This window comes from Nycticebus coucang, chromosome 1 (assembly GCF_027406575.1).
Source record: "Nycticebus coucang isolate mNycCou1 chromosome 1, mNycCou1.pri, whole genome shotgun sequence".
Lineage (NCBI taxonomy): Eukaryota > Metazoa > Chordata > Mammalia > Primates > Lorisidae > Nycticebus > Nycticebus coucang.
In genome coordinates this window covers 4,952,668-4,973,063 of record NC_069780.1, presented here as the reverse complement: position 1 = coordinate 4,973,063, position 20,396 = coordinate 4,952,668, and the positions used below count along the sequence as shown (strand labels likewise).

Genomic DNA, 20,396 nt, shown 5'->3' with positions numbered 1-20,396 from the left:
CTTTGAACTGCAACACAGTCTGCTGGTTCTGTGAGATCCCCCAAATTGTATTTTATAAGAATTTCTATTTCCTTCAAGACCACCCTAAGCTAGATCTGAGACTAACTCCTCAAGAAGTAGTCCTGCCCCTGACTGCACAGACAGTGGTGGGATTGTAGCTCAGAAGACCTCATCTCTCATGACAGCTCCCAAAGTGACCATAGCCGTCACTCCCCGCCCTGTCTGCAGGCTAAATAAGGATTCAGGGAGCTAAGAAGCAGATAAAGTGCCTTGTGCACTGCTGAACAGTGGACCAAGTAAGCCATGGTCATGGTGGGGACTCAGAATGACACTGCCAGCTGCTCTGAATGCCCAGGGAGCCAGGCCTCTTACCAGACGCCCCCGGAATCACAAGACACAATTCTGGGTGACATATCCGTTTACAAGCTACTTCTCAACAGGTATCTATTCTTTTTAGAAATACTCTTTTTAAGAACTCTAAAATATTATTTTAAAAATACTAACACTTAGAATTTCATAATTAATGCAACTCCTTCTATTTCAAGAAATTCTTCACTATGGTAGGCCATAAGATGTGACACATTTATAGAATGCTTTTCAAATTAACACAGTATGGTGCAAAATTTTTATTTTTCAGTAGTGGTCCTTTTCCAGATCCCAATTAAAATAAATAAAAATTAACAATATCTTGTAAATTATATTCTCCTTCAATATTTTAAGGTACACAATTATCAAAGCTGATATTGAGTACAATCAAATTGATACAATTCAGTACTCTGATAAAATTCATAGTCAAATAAGTTAACCTGTATGCAATACAACCTTGTTTCTTAGCATCTTTAACAGAAACCGTATACCAAAATGGCTCTTCAGATTTAAAAAGTGCAGTTACAGAGTGCAAAAAAAGCAAAAGGGAACATACATTATATTACCTTTAACATCATCAAATTTGAATAACAAGTATGTTTTAGATACAGTTATTCTTTAAAACTTTAAAATGTACTCCACAAACATTGTTTACACAGAAAATAATGGGCAGCAAATTAAACGCATTTTTTTCAAAAGTCTATAGACTGGTTATTGGAGCAAAAATGACAAAATAGGTCAGATACAGGTTTTTTTTTGCATAATTAAATTCCACAGCAATGAGACACCAGAATCATGTACTTGCTGTGTAAAAACCGATTTGTTATCTGGTGTCAGTTGAATTTAGTTAACTGCGAGGTTACAAATTATGCACTTACGCAAGTAGGTTGCTTTGGTTCCAACACAATGAATAGGGATAGCCCCTTCTAGCTCTACATGGGTCATTATGAAAGTTCTCAGATACAGGAAAATCCAGAAACATAAAATCCATGAGGATGGAAGCAAATGCAGCCCTCCCAGCAACACCAATAAACCGAGCAAGTTGAATCTTGCACGTGTGAATCAGAAAGGATGTTGTCGACTGTGTTTCTTGGAAGTGAAATGACGGACCATAACACAGTCTGTCTCACACCTTTCGTAGTAACCCCCTCAAAAGGTAATACATTTAGGAAAAGAAAACATTGCATTAAAATTGTAATACTCAATGTATACTCATAACAAAAGATGGATACAAGTCACATTTGACTTCTGCAATTACAAGAGGTGCTCAAAGTACATACATCACATAAGATATATTAGATAACAGCTCTTATAATGTGTATACATTTTTGGCACCCCCAGCATACGTCTATATACACGTGGATGTATATATGTACACATACAAGAAATCTGTAAAACCAGGAACATATGAGCCAAAACCTTTTCAGTGTCTCTAGAACACATGAGCTGACAGCCATCGTTTTTTATTTTTAATCAGCCTTATGCTCAATGAAACATCTATTTTTGACTTATTTTCACTCATAAAAATTTGGGGTTATTTTTTGTTATAATTTAACATGCATTTATAAATAAAGATTTAACTTTTTCAGGGGTTGGTTTTTAAAGTATTCCTGGAGATGAGAAATACTCAAAACTACTTGCATTTACTTAAGTAATATGAATTGAGATGCTTCAGATGAAACCAGGTACTAATGTTGAGATGCTTACAGTGACCCCTTATAAATAAAATACATGGATTGAAGCTGAGCTGTTGGTGAGTCAATAGGTTTTCTTTGAAACAGCCAAGATGACTGAAAATAGACAGACTTCCTTTCCGTAGAGTCGGTATCAAAAAATACAGTTATTCACTTCCAGGACCCTGCCTCTGGGGCATGAAAATTGGGCATAAATATTCAAGTTCCTTTTATCCATGCATATCCTCCCATAGTTTAAATCGTCTTGAGATTTATCTACAGTACCTAATGTAAATGCAATGTGAATAGCTATACTATATTTTTATTTGTATACTTTTTATTGTATTTTTTTTTTCAAATATTTTCTACCCATGGTTGGTTGAATCCTCTATGTAGGTCTCATGACACGGAGGGCTGACTGTACAGGATTTAAGATGTGTCCTTACACAGTGCCCTTGACTTTGGCTCTATTAAATGAGAAACAGAAATATTCTTTTAGATGTCACTGATTTTATTACATTTTCTTTTATTTTGTTCTTAAGTCTATATACTGGTGAATAGAGCCACGAATGAGTGTAATTCTAGGATCACTGAGCTGGTGTACACATATGTATTTGTATATGAATGTGTGTGCACAGTTTGTTTGGCTGCTTGTTTTCCTAATTTCTTAAGATAAAGGGCCAGTTTAGGACTTCAGATGAGGGTCATGGGGTCACCAGGGAACAGACCACAGGGGTACACATGCAAGTCTCGACACTCGTTCCCCCAAGGTCAGCCAGAGCTTATTCTTTCTTTATTGCCCAGCACATGCCAGGAAAATAGTGGAGGAGAACAGATCGTCCCTGACCTGGTATGTGATCCCAGGAGACTCTGCCCAAATGTTTAGAACTCGATGGGGCAGCCTCCTGTGAAATCCAAAGGCGGTGACAGCAATGGCTCCTTATACAATTACCTAAAATACTCTTATTAATCCACTGAGGTCTACAGGCTCAGAGTGCAGAAGAAACATTAGTCTCTTCCAAAAATATACAAATGACAGGAAAAAAAAAAAAGGCCACATTTTCATTCAGCCTCCTTAGGAAGGTATGGTTAAGTATCTAATTTTTAAAAGCTTTCCAATGAGTTTTTCATTTGGAACAATACACTATCAGTTATTTTTCCTATTTTCCCCATTGCCTGCATCAAGATATAATTATTTTAAATATATGAATTTAAATTCTAGAAGAAGATACTTAATGAGCTATTTTCAAGTTAAAGCTCTCCTGGATAGAAAATGAAATCATGGCATTTCCATCTTTATATAATCCATAGAACTACTGTCTTACTATATTTTAAAATAATAAGTAGCCTCGTCCATCAAGTCTTGAACTATGATTTAATCTCAGAATTCTCTACAAAGAAGCACAAATTTTAGCTTCAAATGTGGATTTTTTTCTCTAATTATTGAAATAGCAACCATTACCTCATAAATGTTGCACTGTACAAAAAAAGGAACATTGTGAAGCTGGAAAATACCCACTACTTGTGTCAAAGGTGGTGTACAATTAAGTTCTTCAGTTCATGTATGGAGGATTGTGAGGTGGGTGGCTAGTCCCTGCAGGAGTGTGGGCTGACACAGGGGACTGGCCACTGCCCCTCCAGGCTGAGGCACTGAGGTACAGGTGCGGTCAGGTGAAGAGACCTTTGTCCCTTAGGCTTAATTTGTTTCAAATGTGTGGCATTCAGCACAGAACCTCCATTTGTCATCCCTGAATTCCAGTTGCATTACTGTTTTAATAGCTCAGTAGTGCCAACTAATACACCAAAGCATGATATAGTCAAATCAATTATCATGGATGTGAAGAGTAGAAAAAGACACTTATTAAATTGATTTGACTCTACCTATCCAGGTTTACAGAAATCTGTCATTTGCTAATACTTCCTAAGCAACGCCCCGGGCCTGGCTCGCTCCTAGGAACTGTGCAGTGGGAACATAAGCTTTGAAGCTTTCAATAGAGCGTTTAGCTCAGAAAATTACTTCTTACAAAAATATCGATCTTCTCTTGTTATTAAATATTTTCTGCACATTAATATTAGCAAGTAGTCAAAAATAAAACAAAAATAAGAAAACATTTTTCAAGTATATTAAAATTAAAAATACACTGTTGTTGACCTGACATGTGACCTAAAATAAATATTATTAATAAAATAGGAACATGAACGTCCAGCAGGCATGCGGTGTACTCGCTGGTAGGTTTGACGGTGCCACTCAGACCAGGGGCAACACTGGGTCCCCTGAGGTCACCCTCTCATATTCCTTCTTTTGTTCTTTACTCTTTTGCTTTCTGTACCTGGAAATATTCAGAGATAAACTGTTAGCACTGCAGTTAACAGTAATAACAAAGCACATTTACAAGAAACCAAATAGATGAGCGTCAAAGGTGCATTAGCCCAGAGTTTCCAAAATGACAAGGTGATAAGGTTCAGAAAAGGAAATGGAGGTGTTAGGAGTATTGTTCTATAGTCAAACTTACGGAAGAAAACAGTGAAATAGTTAAAGGACCTCTCAAAGGCATTAACATGATCATAAATATAAAATTCGGGGGGGTCATGTGACCACATTTAAGTCTGGGTTTTGTTTTTTGTTGTCTTTCTCTTCACCCCCCCTTTCTTTTTCTTTCTTTTCCTCTTTCTTTCTCTTTTCTTCTTAGGAACTGGTATTCCAAATCCTAACCACATCACTGCATTTCTACCTACGACATTGAAATAATGCATCATCAGGCAAAATTTAAAAAACGGAATAATTAGGCGACTTAAAATGCTCTGAGGGTTGCACACGACTTAGTTTGCCCCCACATTTACTACTATTACCATCATGCCCACGCTTTATTTTTCTTCCGTCCTCAGCACGTGACAATATCGTATATGAGGATGGAGTGTGAGGTTTGAGAGGACTGACATGAACCACTTTTTAACAGTAAGCATTTGTAATTGGTAGCTTGTTTCTTCTAGTCTGTCTTGAGTTTTAAGATCCCTAGCCTTTGAGGTTATTAATTGGTAGGGCTGTGTTTTATAAAATTCAAAATTTGATCTAATACGTTAAATATAGGTTGCTAAGTAAAACAAGAGGCTTTCTGGTTTACTTTTACATGTATTTATCATCTTTAATAATAAAAATAGCCCTGTAATTAATTTCTGTCTGTATTTTATAGAGGAAAGACTGAACATTCCCCATTTGACTTGCACCATGTCACCTAGGGAGTAAGGAACAGAACTAACAATAGAGTGAAATCCATCCCTGCAGATTCTCTCTTACCGCTCTAATACTTTTCCATATTTTCACATACTATAACACACAGAAGTAATTTATAAAATCGGAGCATAATAAAACACAGGCTTACCATCTGCGGAAATAGTATATGGAACCAGCGACTATGATGAGAAACAAGATAATAAGAATCACAGTCAAAGCCACATATTCTTTGCTCAAGGGTTGGCGGACAGTTAAAAAGAAGTGTTCACACCGGACGCCAGTATAACCCACTTCACATCTAAAGGGAAATGCAAGAGAAAGATCACTTGTTTAAAAAAGAAACCTTGGTTATGAATCAATTTCATAGAAACTAACCTCACACCATAAAGTAAGAAAATGGCAAAATGGGCAAGTTGCAAAGGTGAATTCAAAGATGACCTTAGAGTTGGTCTAGTACTGACACAAAGGCTCCACAGAGCACTTGGCTGAATTGTTGTATTAAAATTGTTTTGGGGGCGATGCCTGTGGCTCAAAGGAGTATGGTGCCAGCCCCACATACCAGAGGTGGTGGGTTCAAATCCAGCCCCGGCCAAAAACTGCAAACAAACAAACAAACAAAAAAACTGTTTGGTTCTGCTGCCAGGGTGACTGATAATCTAGAATGGTGTTTGTAAGTTTAAATCACCTTTTGCCTAAATCATAAAACGACAGCTGTGGCAGTCCAGTGACAAGATTAAAAGCACAGGTGCCATCACAGCAAGTGCAAGAGGGAGGCATCTGGAGTCCCCACTCTGTCCCCAGGAGTGCCTGTAGAATTTGAAAGCTTTGTTCCCTTATTGTACAGACTCAGTTTACACAGTTACTAACAACATACACACACACCCATACACATACATATGCCAAAAACATATATATCCTGCATCCCAGCAGGTCATGGGAACATAGGGTAACTTCAAAATACAAAACAGAGAGAGAGAGAGAGAGCTGTACCCTTGCGAATGTTCCCGTGTGTCTTCGGCACGTTACCTGCAGTAATTGTCCTCCATGTCCACCAGGTAGATGCATTCTCCGTGCAAACAGTAGCCGTTCATATCAACGCCGCACTTTGTTATGGACTCTTGAGCTACCCGTGGACTGTCTTCTGTCTGAACTGGGACGGAAACGGGAAGTTGAACACATTCCACTGCCTTTCGACACAGTAACCACCCAGCCCACAAGTCAGGTGCCAATCAGTGGAGGGTTATCTTCAGGAGTAGGACGTCACTGTCACACTCCCCAGGCCCCCAAACAAACCCCTGAACCCAAAGGAAAACGTCCCACAGGCCCTAAACAAAGCAAGAAATCCTTGAGGGTTTAATTCTCAGAAGACAGACTTGAAGGCTAGAAAAGGCGACTTCAACACATACCCATTTCATTATCCGCCTCAGTGGGTGTCATTCCCTTCTCCAAAAGGAAATTTTTCTAACTTTTTCAAGTCTGAAAACAATTCTTAAGTGTATTACTCTCCCCCCAGATTATAAGCTGAAACCATTATGAATTCAAAAGCGCTTTATGTGTAACAGTTTTGTGCCAGCAAGTCTTATTGTGGTGTGCGTTCTTAAACTGGCGAGGTTACCCTCAAGTCGATCAAGGCAGCCCGACATGTGTAACAGTGAGCCCAGAAGCTGACGGGACAGACCCCAGGCTGAGACGCTTCTGTGAGGGCCAGAAAGCTGGAAGACAGCCAGAAAGGAGACTCCGTACGCACAGGGTCGCAGCCCACGGGGAAAGGTCACTTCAGAACGCCACAGTCGCTAGAACATGAAGGATGCTTATAAAAAACACTTTGTAAAAGTACCTTGATTGTAATATGCTTGCCCAAATAACCAAAAAAGAACAAAAGGGCAGCGAGGGAGGCTGACCAAACTTCCAGAGAGCCTGACGGAGGACAAGAGAGGAGGGAAAGTGGTTGGGGAAATGTCATGTCTTCTCAAGATAAGCTTTGACTCAGTAGCTCAGACTGAACACAAAGCGGGTCCCCGTGTGACCACATCTGAGATCTGCAGACCTGGAGGGGAGAAGCTCTGCTTCACTTATCTTCGTATCTCTATGACTCAGCACAGTGTCTGGCCTGGGTTAAGGACTCCAGGGCTGTGTTCCTGAATGAACCCTGTGACTGGAAAGGGAGCACTTCATTTGTTCCTCTTATAATACATGCAGTGGACCTTCCATAGCCGACCCCCTCCCTTCACTGACCACCCCAATAAGTTGGCCAGACAGGCAGGCACCACACGTGGTATCAGCACAGCAGGCCTAGTTCCTCACGCTGACCAGCTTGCTACGGTCCCTTGGGTAGTCACCTTACAGAGCATCTACTGGGCACATATATGTGTGTGCACGTGTTTTATGTGCACATGTATGTGTGGAGAGAGAGAGAGAAAAGGACAGAGAGAGAGAGACCACTGATCTGGAGTCCAGTTTGCTGGGGTGGTTTCTGATGATAGTTCTGGCAGTAAAGCTCCGGGGAATAGCCAGAGGGAATCTGGAATCTGATTTTCCTTGTTTTCTATCCATTTAAGTTTAAATATTTATGTATATCATATATCTATGGTTATATGCCTGGCTCCTCTCCCACCAATATGATTTTTTTTTTTTTTTTTCGTAGAGACAGAGTCTCACTTTATGGCCCTTGGTAGAGTGCCGTGGCCTCACATAGCTCACAGCAACCTCCAACTCCTGGGCTTAAGCGATTCTCTTGCCTCAGCCTCCCGAGCAGCTGGGACTACAGGCGCCCGCCACAACGCCCAGCTATTTTTTTGGTTGCAGTTTGGCCGGGGCCGGGTTTGAACCCGCCACCCTTGGTATATGGGGCCAGAGCCTTACTGACTGAGCCACAGGCGCCGCCAATATGATTTTTTATATAATTTTTTTAATAAAACTTTTTCAGAACTCTAGTTCATAAGGTAGTTAAAATTAATACAACCGCTATACTCTCTTTTTTCATTGTCAGATATTTATAGTTCTGAGTTTGCATTTCTTCTTTCTTTCTTTTTTGGAGGGAAGGGGAGACAGTCTCACTGTCACCCTGGGTAGAGTGCTGTGGTATCACAGCTCACAGCAACCTCAAACTCTTGGGCCCAAGCTATCCTCCTGCCTCAGCTTCCTCTGTCGCTGGGACTACAGGTGCCCACCATCATACTCTGCTATTTTTTTCTATTTTTAGAAGAGATGGGGGTCTACTTTTGCACAAGCTGGTCTAGAATTCCTGAGATCAAGGCAATCTACCTACCCCAGCTTCCCAGAGTGCTGGGTTTACAGGTGTGAGCCACAGCACCCAACCCTGAGTCTGAATTTCTGCTTAAGAATGGCTAAAGCCCTTGATGCATAATGCTGGGCTTACCTAGAACTGTGCAATTATCCTCGGCCTCTCCTGGGATGCATGATGGAATCATGGTTGTACTGAGAGTTGCTTGTAGAAAATGGAAAGCTATTTATGGAGGAAAAGCAAATGTATAATTAGTGTTTCAAGGAAAAAAAACTTGATCAAATTTCTAGGCAATGACCACATTTTATAAAGTTGTTTAAAATAGTTCAAGGATTTGATCCATCAAAACCATGGAAGAAAATAATTCACAGTCACAGGCACACAACTCAAAATAAATGAACCCCAGCTCTTCTGTCCAAGGGTAAAAGACTTGGCATAATATTAATAGATACAGAATTGACCTGCTCTAAATATTTCACAGTAACATTCTCTAAGACCCGTTTTGAAGTTTGATTTCCTGATTAGCCTTCAGGGGGAGAATTTCCACTGTTTGACGCTATGACATGTTCAGAGTGATGCTCCAAGGTAGATCCTGTCTCAGAAGATGGCTCCAGACAAAATCAAGTTCTATTCAACCGCAACAACCAGATAGGAAATTCAACCTCAGAAACATTCATTGACAATTCCAATGCCTAAATTGTTCCTTTCACTGTATTGCATGCGATAGTAGATTTTAAGTATTTTTTTAGAGATTGTGGGGGTCCTGCTATGTTTCCCAGTCTGGTCTCAAAGTTCTAAGCTCAAGCATTCCTCCCACCTCAGCCTGCAGAGTAGCTGCGACCACAGGCACAGATTTCAAGTAATAAAATGTAACCCCAGTAAAAATCAGAATATATCATATCTAGTCTGAGAAAAGACAGACATGCCAGACGGACCACAGAGTCCCAGAATCCATCTGAACAAGCCACTTCCTCATGTGTCTCTAGTGAAAAGATAAATGCTGGCGAGCAGCATCAGACCGACTCCAGGAGTTTCTGGGTTGTACAGAAAGCGTGATAAGAAGCCTTCTGATTGCACACGTGTTTGCTTATGAGCTTGTAGCCTCTTCTGTTTAAGCTTCAGATATTTGAACGTCAACCACTCTTTTAGCCTCCGTGAATAACTGTCATGTCACAAACACTAATGGTGCTGGTGACAGGAGTCCTTAGCAGTGGTGACCGTTTCTAGGACCTGCACTTTGTGGCGGCGTGGCTCTCTTCACCTCATCTATGTTAGGTGTTTGATCCTCTCAGTGACTATTTGAGGAAGATACCACTATTATCCCCACTAGACGCATGAAGACCCTGAGAGGTAAAGAGTTTAAATAACTTTTCAAGTATACACATTATTACATGGACCACGCTGTAGAACCTAGACGTGGTAGTAATACCAGAGTACAAAGGACCCCACACAGAGCAAACCAGAGTGACGGTAACTGAAGCAGAGAGAGGCAACCAAGTCTGCTGGGAAGGCAACCATGGGAGAGAAACTTGAACTATGTGATTCTGGACAAATTAATTAACTTCTCTGGGTCTTAATTGTACCTATCGTACAAAGTTTTAAGGAGAATGAAATGGAAAATATTCTGAAATGCCTGAGCAGACACTGGTGAACATGTTCCTTGGCGCTGAGCCTGGAGCTTGCCTCCAGTTTTAACAGTACATGTGGGTAGCTCCCCCTACTGGTGCGTATCAAGCTTATACATCGCCATAAATAGCGACTTTAAAAGATGATTTAATCTGTATGATACAGGAATTTTGCTTTTTTCTTAATGAGAGAAGACATGCAGCTCCTCAGCAAATCGCATATTCTTGGGGTTTTAAAAATTAAATTACACATCAGCATTGTAGTTTATATTTTAATATTTCCTATTTGCCACTTAATCCTATGAAGTAGTTATTAGTCTCCAATAACCTCCGTAGGTTTAGATTAACTGTCTTGTCCAAGATCACCCATCTAGTGACCACCGAAGAGTGTTCAAATTCCACCTTTTGGCATCAAGTGTCACACTCTTCCAATGATTCGAAAATTCTGTTTTCTTTAAAGGTTTAGAACTGCCTGCTCCCACTCCATGGTTTTCCTAGAATATAAATGTTGCTTCAAATGTTCTTATAGAACCCCAAATATTATTTTTCTTAAATGAAAAAAAATGGCTATGTTAGTTCAACAGAGATGAAATCTATTTTTTGCTTAACTTTTTAAGAAGGATTAGCTAGATTCTCACCCAAGTGCATTTTGTTTTACATCTCAATAATAATTTTGCCATACACTCTCACGGCTGTACAGTTCTCACTCAGTGCAGACCGGAGAGGGGGCCAACGGTGTTTACACTCTGTGCTTCCACTGAGGAAAACTGTGGAGAAGATTCTCCTGTGGGAAACTCATAGCCAGGAAAAAACACACACTTGAAACTGGCTTCCCTAGGCTTGGACTTTTCTGTTTAGACTGGCTTACAAGTGCAACCTTCAACTAATGTAGAGTGCGTTTGGGGCTGTTGCTTTTTGGTCATTTTTTTTTTTTTAGGGTTTTTAGAATTTGTTAGTTCTTCCACTGTTGGGAACTTTGTTCCAGTTATTCAGGCCACAGGTGAAATATTTGTCTTTGTTAATTAAAGAATGTTCAGCCCAGGGTGTGCCTCTTCGAAAACTGGGCTTTCCTTCCCTGCGACTCTCCCTTGGACACAGTCCATCGTTCAAGATAGTTTCTGTGAGACTTGCTGCATTAATCCTACAGCAGGATATTCTACAGATGGAACTGTAAATAATCTTAAATGGTCCTTTCAAATTAAAGTATATAACTGCAGTTCCATCATGGGTGACTGCTACCCCAAAGCACCAAAATTGGTTCTAAATCATGTATCCCTCTGCACAGCTCTGTGGTTCCCACGTATCTCTCCAGCACGCCTCTGCCCCCAAGTGTCTCTCCAGGACGCCTCTGCCCCCAGGTGTCTCTCCAGGACGCCTCTGACCCCAAGTGTCTCTCCAATATGCCTCTGCCCCACACTCTCGCAAGCTGGGACCGAGGAGTGAGTGGGGGTGACCAGAAGGTTGAAAAGCTCACCTGCAGTGGATTACACGGTCATATGTCCATCATCCCTTCACCCTTAACAATCACTACTCAGTACTGTACAGTCGCACAGGGAAGGAATAAATGGTAAAGTTATATCCATATAGTTCCTTAATCTTTCAGTATTTTTAATTCTATTAGCATTATTTGGACATAATTATGTTATGATTCAATTACTAATATTATATTTCAACCTTGACAATGGATCCTTGCTATGAAAATAATTCACTGTGATGCTAAGTATTATACGTAGCATTAAAAAATCAGATCTGGTGGCAAGCTCTACTAAGATACAGAAGAATTCAGGGCAAGGAGATACCGTATCGATCTGTAGACTCAAAATTGACAGTTGGAACTTCTATTTCAACATAGCTACAAAATTGAGATATGTTCAGAGGCCATCATTTCTGTCAAATTTCCAGATGGGTTTTAGGAATGTGAAGCTCATCTTTTCATCTCTCTACCTTTGTATTTCAAAGGTTGTGTTTCAGTGAAATCTCAAATGTGCCAGCAGGAAGTGGTGTCAGTGACTCACAGCATAAAATCGCCTCTTCCCTGTGAGTCAGGGCCGAGCCTACTCCTTTACACAATCCTGGGGACTGCGCGTGGGAGAGGCTGAATACCGTCACTGGAATGGGGATAGCGCTGAATGTCGTGGGCTCCGGAGCACCAAGAAGTGGTTGCCCAATTGCCAGACAGGATGCCAGATGGAGAAAATGTCCTTACTGCACATGGCTCCTTTTGAGCCTGCTTTCTAATGGTCACACTGAGGGGCCTACCTACCAGGAGGCTAGTGCCAAGCCAAAATCAATGGCAAATCAATTGCAAATATCAATTGCAAATATCAGGGTAAAGCGATTCCTCTGGAAAATAACCAAGCAAATAAAAATGATCCCAAATAAAAGGAGATAGGTTATGGAATGAAGAGAATGCACCTTGTTTTCCAAATGTTAGCCTTCTAGAATATTTGGAACAGCAGACTCACAATGAATCATAGTACCTGCCCAGCCCAAACGGATAGCGAATTCCGCTTGGTCCACACTTTTCCTGTGGTCACACAGCAGCCTACTCATGGGCTGTTAGTTTTCTACCTTCTTCCATGGCATCTGTAATTTTAGGATTTGTCTGTGATGCAGCAGGCTTGTTAGGTCTTGTGTACTTTTAAGGAGAGAACACGCCTTCCTTGTTTTTGGCTGTCTTCTTACTTTAAAGTAAATTCTTCTACATGGTCTTGCTCCACCTTGGTTAAAATAATTGTAAATTCTTTATCACATCCAGTACTGAAAAGGTCTACTATCAGCACTTTCCAGTAACAGCCTACTTTTCAGAGAATATATATACATCTACGTGTATTTATAGATGCAGAGAAAACTAACCTTGCCTTCTACCAGGTGTGATTCCATTCCTACAATTTTTTTAATTGTAGGAATTAAAACCTACCTTACCTCAGAACTAAGTTTCCTTAAGAGCTAGACACAAAAACTAACTATAACTGTTTGAGATAAAACATCATGAAACCTGTTATTTTATAACAGATTTCTTTTCATTTTGAGTTTTAAAAGAGCCATAGGATCTTCTTTGCCAAGTGGCAAGAGAGATTTAATGTGCCATAGTTTCTAACTCATAGGTATTAAATCATATCCTCCAATTTTTGAAACACCTAAGGAATTTTACTTTATGATAATATATAACAGTTTATGAAAACATAGTTTGGGTTAACATTGGTGACCTTGACTTCAGTGTCAGGCACATTTGCATCCGTGGAGCTCTGCGTGGCACTCGGGTGGGAAGGGCTTTGTTACAAGCTGATAAAAAGAAAAGAGGACAGCAGCTCACTCTGTCCTTGTGTTTAGTAACCATGTGCGTCACATGATAAATCTCCATCTGGAGCTGTCCATATGCACAATATTGAGTAAGAAAGAAAAACTGATGTCAAAGGCTGTTCCTGCCCAAAACAGAATTAATGGGGCTGGACATCTGGGACATGTGAGGACAGGACAGAATTCATAGGTGATGCCAAGTTTCTGGCCAGAAAACACCAAGGAGGATGGTGCCATTAAAGAGTAGAAAACAGAGGCAGGAGTGCAGGTCTGGGGGGCCTTCAGTCCTGCAGGCACCAAGGGAGGGGAAAGGGAATGAATGAATTTGGGCTTTAAGTTCATGTACATGTTTTATCAACTCATATTTCTGAGGCAGTTGACAATACAGATCTTGAGCTAAAGAATAAAAGAGGATATTATGCAGCCTTAAAGAAAGATGGAGACTTTACCTCTTTTATGTTTACATGGATGGAACTGGAAAATATTCTTCTTAGTAAAGTATCTCAAGAATGGAAAAAAAAAAGTACCCAATGTACTCACCCCTACTATGAAACCAATTTAGGGCTCTCACATGAAAGCTATAACCCAGTTACAACCTAAGAATAGGGGGAAGGGGGAAAGGGAGGGGAGGGAGGAGGGATGTGGGTAGAGGGAAGAGGACCGGTGGGATCACACCTGCGGTGCATCTTACAAGAATATATGTGAAACTTAGTAAATGTAGAATGTAAGTGTCTTAGCCCAATAACTGAAAAACGCCAGGAAGTCTATGTCAACCAGTGTGATGAAAATGTGTCAAACGGTTTATGAAGCTAGTGTGTGATGTCCCATGATCATATCAAATGTACACAGCTATGATTTAATAAAAAAAAAAGAAAAGAAAAGAAAAGAAAAAGAGTAAGAGAGGAGTTGAAGAAGTCTATTTGAACATCCTAGGAGGAGATAATACCTTTAAAGGCATGGGAGTCATTTAAATGTTCCGAGAAAAACAGAGTGGAATAGAAAATAACAGTAAGGGGAGACAGATGTGGCTAAGGAAAGAGCAGAGGAAATTGGAGGAAAAAGAAAGTTCTGTGTTGTGAAAGCCAAGGTAGTAGGTATGTAGAAGGAGGCATTGGGGTTCAACAAGGCAAGGATCAAAGAACGTGCTCATGGCTCCATCGTCAATAAGATTCATCAGTATTTGATGCAGATGGTGCTAAAATCAGCAATAAAATTTGCTCACCATTATTTTTTAAACACTTTTATTGGTTTTATATTTGACTTATCGTTAATGTTAGTTATATTTGTCTTGATAACTCAAGCTCTGATTATTCAAAGTGCGAATTAGGGGTGGCAGTGTGTTAAAGCAATAAAAAGGTCAGTGGTTCTCTAACAAGCAATTTTGCTGACCAGACCAGAGATGTTTGGCAATGTTTGGAGACTGTTGTCAACCCTAGGGGGTACTACTGACATCTAGTGGGCAGAGTCCAGGGTTGCTGCGGAATACCCCGCAGGGCACAGGGCAGCCCCCACAACAAAGCACTACCTACTCCTAATGTCAGCGGAGCCAGGAGTGGAAACCCTGCCGCAGACTCAGGAGCTGCGGAATCCAGTTCTATCTCAGATGCTCATTTCATTCCCTTGCAATGGAGTTTCTGAATCTCTGAGATGGAGTTTGGACTGGCAATACTACTCTCTCTCCCACTGGATACCCGTCACTCAAGCCTATCACTCAACCCTAACCCCTCTCTGCCTCTGTCTGAAACACACACCCACAAACAGTGCAGATACACTCGGGTGGTGGTAGGCATACCATCAGTGAAAACAAATACAGTAAGAAACAGAAATATGAGAAAGAGGAAAATGAATAGACATTATCAGAAACAACAGAATCGAATTCTCAAAAAGTATTACTTAACCTGAAAATAGTTTCAAGTACATGTTTAAAGAACAGCTGGTTGAGTAAAACATAATGGTAAGGACTCTGAATAAAATATCAATCTAGTCATCTATTTAACACACGTTTATTGAATGTTTAATATAAACCTAACACAATACAATGGCAAAGAAGAGCACAGCCCGAGCAAGGAGGGGGTTAGATTCACACCTGCAGTGTGGGGTGACCGGGACCGCAGGACTCAAGACATGGGAAGGCCAGAGAGGGAGGGGCAGGGTTTCTAGAGAAGACTTACTCTTTTTGTTAAGCCTCAAAGAATGACAACTTTTACTAAAAGTAAAGAGTGATTTGGGGGCCTCCACGGGCATATTGAAACTTGGAGTTTTACCTCCAAGTTATTCCTCCTCTGTAAACCTGTTTCTTCATTTGTAAAATGGGAACAATAGTCCTTTTCCTGTCTAAAAAGGCATTATTGTAAGAACCAAATGAGGCGTTTCTAGAAATCCATTCTGATGATGATGATAATGATGATACTAGCTCTAATTTCAAAGGTGCTTTTTATTATTTTCTATTATCATATATTCATTAAATCCATCTTTCTGTTTTAAAGATGAGACATTGAGACTCAGAGTGTCATAAATCTTTCTGAAAGTTTAAAGTAAAAAAAAAAACTGGGACATGAAATCTGTTTTCTATATACTATGCCTCTTAATACAAAACTATGAAGTTTGACATAAATGTGTATGTATCCATCACCTTCGTTCCTCAAATTCAAAACTGAGAATTTCTGAACTAAGAAATTAAGGGTTAGCATTTTTTTCTGGACAATTAACAAACCACTCAGAGTATTAGAAATACTGTCTTTGTAAATGAAATCATTATTTTAACCTAGAATGCAACTGAACCTTTATCTGCACTGTACCTAGACACCAGGATTACCCAAACTGCATTGCCAGAGGACACTGAGTCTGTCAGATTACTTCATCCTTTCAAAGGTTCCAGAGTTGCCACACCAAGGCGATGGCTGTCAGGCTACCCCTCCCTGGCCTGTCTATTGCAGTGTTGGGAGCCTTCCCATTGCCTTCCAATGGAATGTCCCCAATAGCAGTTACAGCCAAATTAATCAGATACTTTGCATAGGCCTGTATTCAAAGTGAGGACGAGACATGAGGAAGCCTTACCTTATCTAGTCTCTTTCAAGAGAATGTCTTACTTGTCATTTGCCTCTCTTGGGTGTCCACTAACTTGTAAATAGTAAATTATTGTGCAAAAACAGAAAGAAAACATTCAAATTCAATTTTTCCAAATGGATCGCATGAGAATTGTAATTTTTTTAAAATCATGTTTACTTTCTCGCTGTTAATAGGAATGGCTGTAGATTCCAACTTGGTCCCTTATGGATACCATATCCAACTCACAATAATATAAAAAAATGAGTATCCTTCTCCTTGGTTGTTTTACTTAACATACACCTTGGAAAATACAGAAATAAAGACCCCGGTCAAATGACATCAATGTCTGATTTATAATAAAATTCATGTCCTAGGAACTGTGTTGATTGAAAATTATAAATGGTAAGTAAAAATTCAACATATTTTGGCACAGCTTAAAAGAAAAGTCCTATGTTTTGTGTGCCTAGTTTTGCATGAAGAGTCAGAAAGTCCACTTCCTATAGGCCATCCCTAAAACATGTTCTAAGCCCTGGGACAGTCCCTGACTGCTCTGGAACTTCTGTATTGGAACTTATAATTTTTATTATGTTCCTGCTGACCCTACGATCTACTGGTTCCTTAGTCATTGTCACAGAGTGACCGTGCCATTTAATATCTCCAAGTTGTTTTAAGGTGTTTGACTTCTCTGAGCCTTAGTTTTCTTTGTTCATCTAAACTTAGCTAATCACATCTACCTTGTACAGTTACTTGAAGGAGTAAATGAGATGATGTGTGTAAAGCACTTAGCACACGGCACGGTGGGCACAGGAGAGGCATTTGGTGAGTGTTAGTTCCCTACCCACTTTCTGGATCTGGGTTCCAGTGCTGGACCAGACACTCCAGTTACCCAAGCTGCTCCCATGGCAAGACCATGCAGAAGGCACTTACCTAGGATACCAGGGTCAAAATCCAGACAGATAGGCCTGTGATCATGCTTTCTGCCAAGATCTGTCAGCAAGACAATTGTCTCACTGGGCCCTGGGCTTCTCATATTCCCAAGAAAGAATATTTATTCTGCTTACATCACTATCAATCATTGTGGGAAGGAGACTGTCATTTAGGAATAAGCTCAAAATCCCATTTGGGCACGAATAAAAAGTTTGCTCTTAGATAAAGAGCTCCTAAACAGAACTGCAGAACTAAAGATAAAAACTTCTCTGGAATGTACACAAGATTAAAAAAGATGATTCTGCTCTGAAATTACAGATTATTTAGAGAAATATTATCCAGTTTGGGGCATCTCAGTTCTTTTCATCTAATTTTCAGTAGGCTAAAGGTAGCAGAAAAGCAGGGGGGATCTCTCTCGGGTTAGCACTCCTTTCCTGTGGGAACTTGGCCTACACCCTCCCAATCTATAAAACAAGAACAACAATACCAACCAATAAATTTAATAAATTTAGAAGTACTGCATGTGTTAAGGGTGGAGGGAAGAACTCCCCTCCAGTCATATAAATTTCACAAAAAGTAATGATAAAATATATGCTAAAATTTAAAATAAATGTCTCTTTTGAAGGACAGAATTTGGGGAAAGCATTTCTAGGTAATACACTGTTTGGAGGAAAAAACACAATCTCAGACATAACAGGTGAACGTTTCTTTTGTCATTTGCTGTAGAATGAGAGGACAGGACCTGCATACCTGAATAGAGACTGGGATATGAAACTGTGAAACAGGAACTCTGCTAGTGGCAGAGAAATATCCAAACAGACTGGGAAAACAGAAACTGACCTAACTCATTTGGAAATGGGCTTGGTGGCTGATGAAATAGGTGGACTGTAATTAAGTAATGCAATAAAGGAGGTAAGTACTTTCATGACAACAAAAACACACACAGCACACACACCAGTGGGCAGTAAGCAGGTTATTCATAGGCCTTGCTGTCTCAGATTAGAAAATTCAATGAGACGCCCAGAACAGACAGTTGCATTGTTCAGATGCAACCTTACAGGTGCAGGGGCAGGGCTAAGCCATTCTGACCTCCAGGTTCATTTCCAGCTCTAGGAAGATTGTCCTCTTTCTAATTTTATTCTTTCCACACAACCTCAAAACAAAGAGTGAAGCTACATCTTCACCAAGAATCTTCTAGCAACTCATTCTTAGCTCAGTTTTGGCAGAGAAACCACAGATCCGATTTCACTTAAGTTCCTGCTCTTAGACTTGTAAGTTTCAACTATGCATAATATGCGTTTCATTAGCTCTCCCAACCCTGAGATAAGGCTTGTGGAGATGATAATTTAACTGTCACATCCTGCACAGCTAGAGCTGGTGGGGCTGGGGGCTTTGCTCCATTGCAACTCGGGGAAGAATGTGAGAATGGTGGTAACTTTCATTTCCTTATGTAAATACGCACATAGAACTTCAAACTCTTCTTAAGGTTTAAGAAATTCTAGTGCCTTTTTAAAATCAGAAATAAAAGGAATGTTTTTTTCCCTGCTTACAATAACTAAATCATCTTAAATTAAGAAGACTGGCGTTGAAACCCCTCCCCATCCCAGGCTGGTGAAGGTAGCAGAGGTGCAGAGCGCTCGGAGCTGTCCGGGGCGCCGGCTCCGCGACGACCTACTGAGCTGGAGCACCGGCCAGGGACGGGGGTGGGGTGGGGGCTCCGGACCTGCCCGCAGCCCTTCTGCTCCGAGTACCCCGGAACGGTTTTAATTCTTTCCCGTCTGGAGCTCCAGCCAAGGTGGCCCCAGCGCAGATCAGCTCCCAGGGCAACCTAGTCAGGCTAGAATTTAGAAAACTGAGTGCAAGGCCGAGGAGGGAAAAGCATTTCCTAAAAAAAGAGAAGAAAAGAAAAGAAAAGAAAAGCCTCTGTGCACGGGGTCCAGTCTCTACTCTCCACCCTCCAAAAAGAAAGACAAAAATATGAAATGTCAACAGTGCGTTCGAACACTTTAGATTTCTAGTATTGGCAAATATTCGGAAGAAAAAGCAAAATCTTCTCAACAACGTTTTATGTTGGAGATACGTGAATTCACCCATAACCTATATCCAACAATTCAGCAATGAAAAGCATTTTCCTGCCGATCCGCTGCCCAACCCCCCACCACAGGGACAGACCCTCATAGCAGAGAGACCTCAATTTACATGCGGTGCACCCGAACCCCTCGGACAACCCCGCACTTGTCAAATGACCAGAGAAAGGGGCCGTTCTGTCTCGTCTTTGGGGGCGGCGGGAGCGAGGCGCAGGCTTACCCAGGCAGAGCCGCAGCGCGGGGAGCCGGCCGGCCATGCGCGTCCCCATGCTGCGGGCGCGGGGCGCAGAGAGCCGGGCGGGGGTGCTTGGGCTGCGGGCGCGGGGCGCAGAGAGCCGGGCGGGGGTTCTCGGGCTGCGGGCGCGGGGCGCAGAGAGCCGGGCGGGGGTGCTCGGGCTGCGGGCGCGGGGCGCAGAGAGCAGAGCGCGGGTGCTCGGGTTGCGGCGGCGGCGGGACTGCGGGGCGCGGGTGCTCCGGCGGCAGCGGCGGTGGCGGCAGGAGAGACCTGGCCGGCTGGCCGGCGGTGGCTGGAGCGCAGCGGGGAACCTGTAGGCGTCACGCGTCGGCCTTTTCCCTCTGCCACCGGGGCTGTCAGGCCAAGTGAGCTCAACTCTTCTCACAAGCGACCTTTATAACGCCGGCCGCGGTGTACGGAAAGTGTCCAGAATTTCATAACCGGTCCGGGGGAATGGCCGGAGGCCTGTTCGATGTCATCTTGCCTACTGGAGCACCTGGGAGTAGTGGCTGAGGAATGAAAACTGTCCTTCGGGTGGACCAGGACTCCTCCCCGAACTTTTCCATCTCCTCCTGGGACTCAAGCAGGAGGAGTGGGGAGCATGGACCAGATGGGTGGATTCGCTCTGTGGGGTCACCTGCCGGGTAGTGGCTGGTTTT

At 41.6% G+C, this 20,396-nt stretch overlaps 1 protein-coding gene across 1 annotated transcript; it reads right to left on the bottom strand.

Moving 5' to 3' along the window:
• Nucleotides 1-617: 617 nt before the first annotated feature.
• EREG (epiregulin) lies at nucleotides 618-20,137 on the bottom strand. The gene is made up of 5 exons (XM_053594712.1): nucleotides 19,723-20,137; nucleotides 8,651-8,737; nucleotides 6,298-6,421; nucleotides 5,420-5,569; nucleotides 618-4,369 (listed from the first exon to the last, which is right to left on the bottom strand). The coding sequence occupies exons 1-5, from the start codon at nucleotides 19,769-19,771 to the stop codon at nucleotides 4,288-4,290; spliced, it is 492 nt and encodes a 163-aa protein (XP_053450687.1). The 5' UTR covers nucleotides 19,772-20,137; the 3' UTR covers nucleotides 618-4,287.
• Between the last annotated feature and the right edge of the window lie 259 nt (nucleotides 20,138-20,396).